This window comes from Trypanosoma equiperdum (assembly GCF_001457755.1).
Source record: "Trypanosoma equiperdum strain OVI genome assembly, contig: ctg_519, whole genome shotgun sequence".
Lineage (NCBI taxonomy): Eukaryota > Euglenozoa > Kinetoplastea > Trypanosomatida > Trypanosomatidae > Trypanosoma > Trypanosoma equiperdum.
The window spans coordinates 5,326-6,494 of NW_027124442.1; the positions used below are offsets into that span (position 1 = coordinate 5,326).

A 1,169-nucleotide genomic window follows, 5' to 3' on the forward strand; every position below is an offset into this window, starting at 1 on the left:
GTGAAAATGGAAAGGAGGAACCAATGAGAAAGGGGAGTGCGAAGTTGACGAAACTCAAGTTTCAGAGCGAACAAATACAGGAGAAGAAGGAGCTGCAGGAGCAACAACAGATAAATGTGGTGAGGCCAAAACCCCTGAGGAATGTGCAAAAGTGACAGGAACTAAACCTGAAGGCAAAGTAGCTGTTTGTGGGTGGATCGATTATATTGAAGGCACTGGTCCAGTAACTCCTTGTTGCCCATCTTCCAGTTTTGTCGTCAACAAGAACCTGGCTCTGATAGCTGCTGTTTTTGTGAGTTTGGTAGCATTTTATAATTCTATGTATTTACGGATTTTTTCTGAATTTTTCTCAGTTTATAAAACTTTACCATTTTGTTAGAGAATATTGTAAATTTTGATATATTAGATATATTTTAAAAATTTTCGATGAAAACGTGTAAATTTTGAAAAATATGTAATTTAGTAAAATGTGTATAACTGTTGCCTATAGGTAAAAGTGATGAGGTGATATAGTATAAAAATAGAGTGATATCATTTTACTTTTTAATTTGGTATATTTTGTTTATTACATCTATATCAGTTAGAGTTGTAATAGCAATAATAACGATAATAATGATAGAAGAAAGTTGTGAGTGTGTGTATAGAAATATAATAATACGGGGTGGTAAAGACTAAGTGTCAAAATAATATAAGAGTATTTAAAATAATGACGAAAATGTAATATAAGTAGAAAAATAGTGGGAGAGAATGAAAAATATTATTAAATGAAAGCAAAGTTAAAACAAAGGAATAAATGAAAGTACAATATGCGCAGTTGCAAACATTAATCTGGCTACGTGAATAAGTATACACAAAGAGACGATAGAGGGGACAATGAGGGAGAAACAGAACCCATGTACAAGGAAGATATATTGGATACTTTATCCTCCCAAGCATAAACATTGAAAAAGGAAACAAAATATGTAATTAACAAGCATTATGTGCAAGAGCACATGCCACAAAATAATCATGCTCAAGAAAGTCATGGCTATTGTTTACCGTATTTTACTCGAAAATATATAGATAATGCCTCTGAAATGGTTTTCAGTTTAAGTTGTGATGTGGTAACAGATCCACATGTACAGCTGTGAAAAAGAGCCATTATCTGGGGAAAAAGGAATTGGATAAGC

The 1,169-nt window shown here is 32.8% G+C and overlaps 1 pseudogene across 1 annotated transcript in view; it reads left to right on the forward strand.

Annotated features, from left to right (window-relative positions):
* TEOVI_000216800:pseudogene overlaps nt 1-304 on the forward strand; it is a 1,532-nt pseudogene extending 1,228 nt beyond the window's left edge. The window contains exon 2 of the mRNA in view: nt 1-304. This exon is cut by the window's left edge and continues 44 nt beyond it. Within this exon, the coding sequence occupies nt 1-304 (304 nt within the window).
* The last annotated feature ends 865 nt before the right edge of the window (nt 305-1,169 follow it).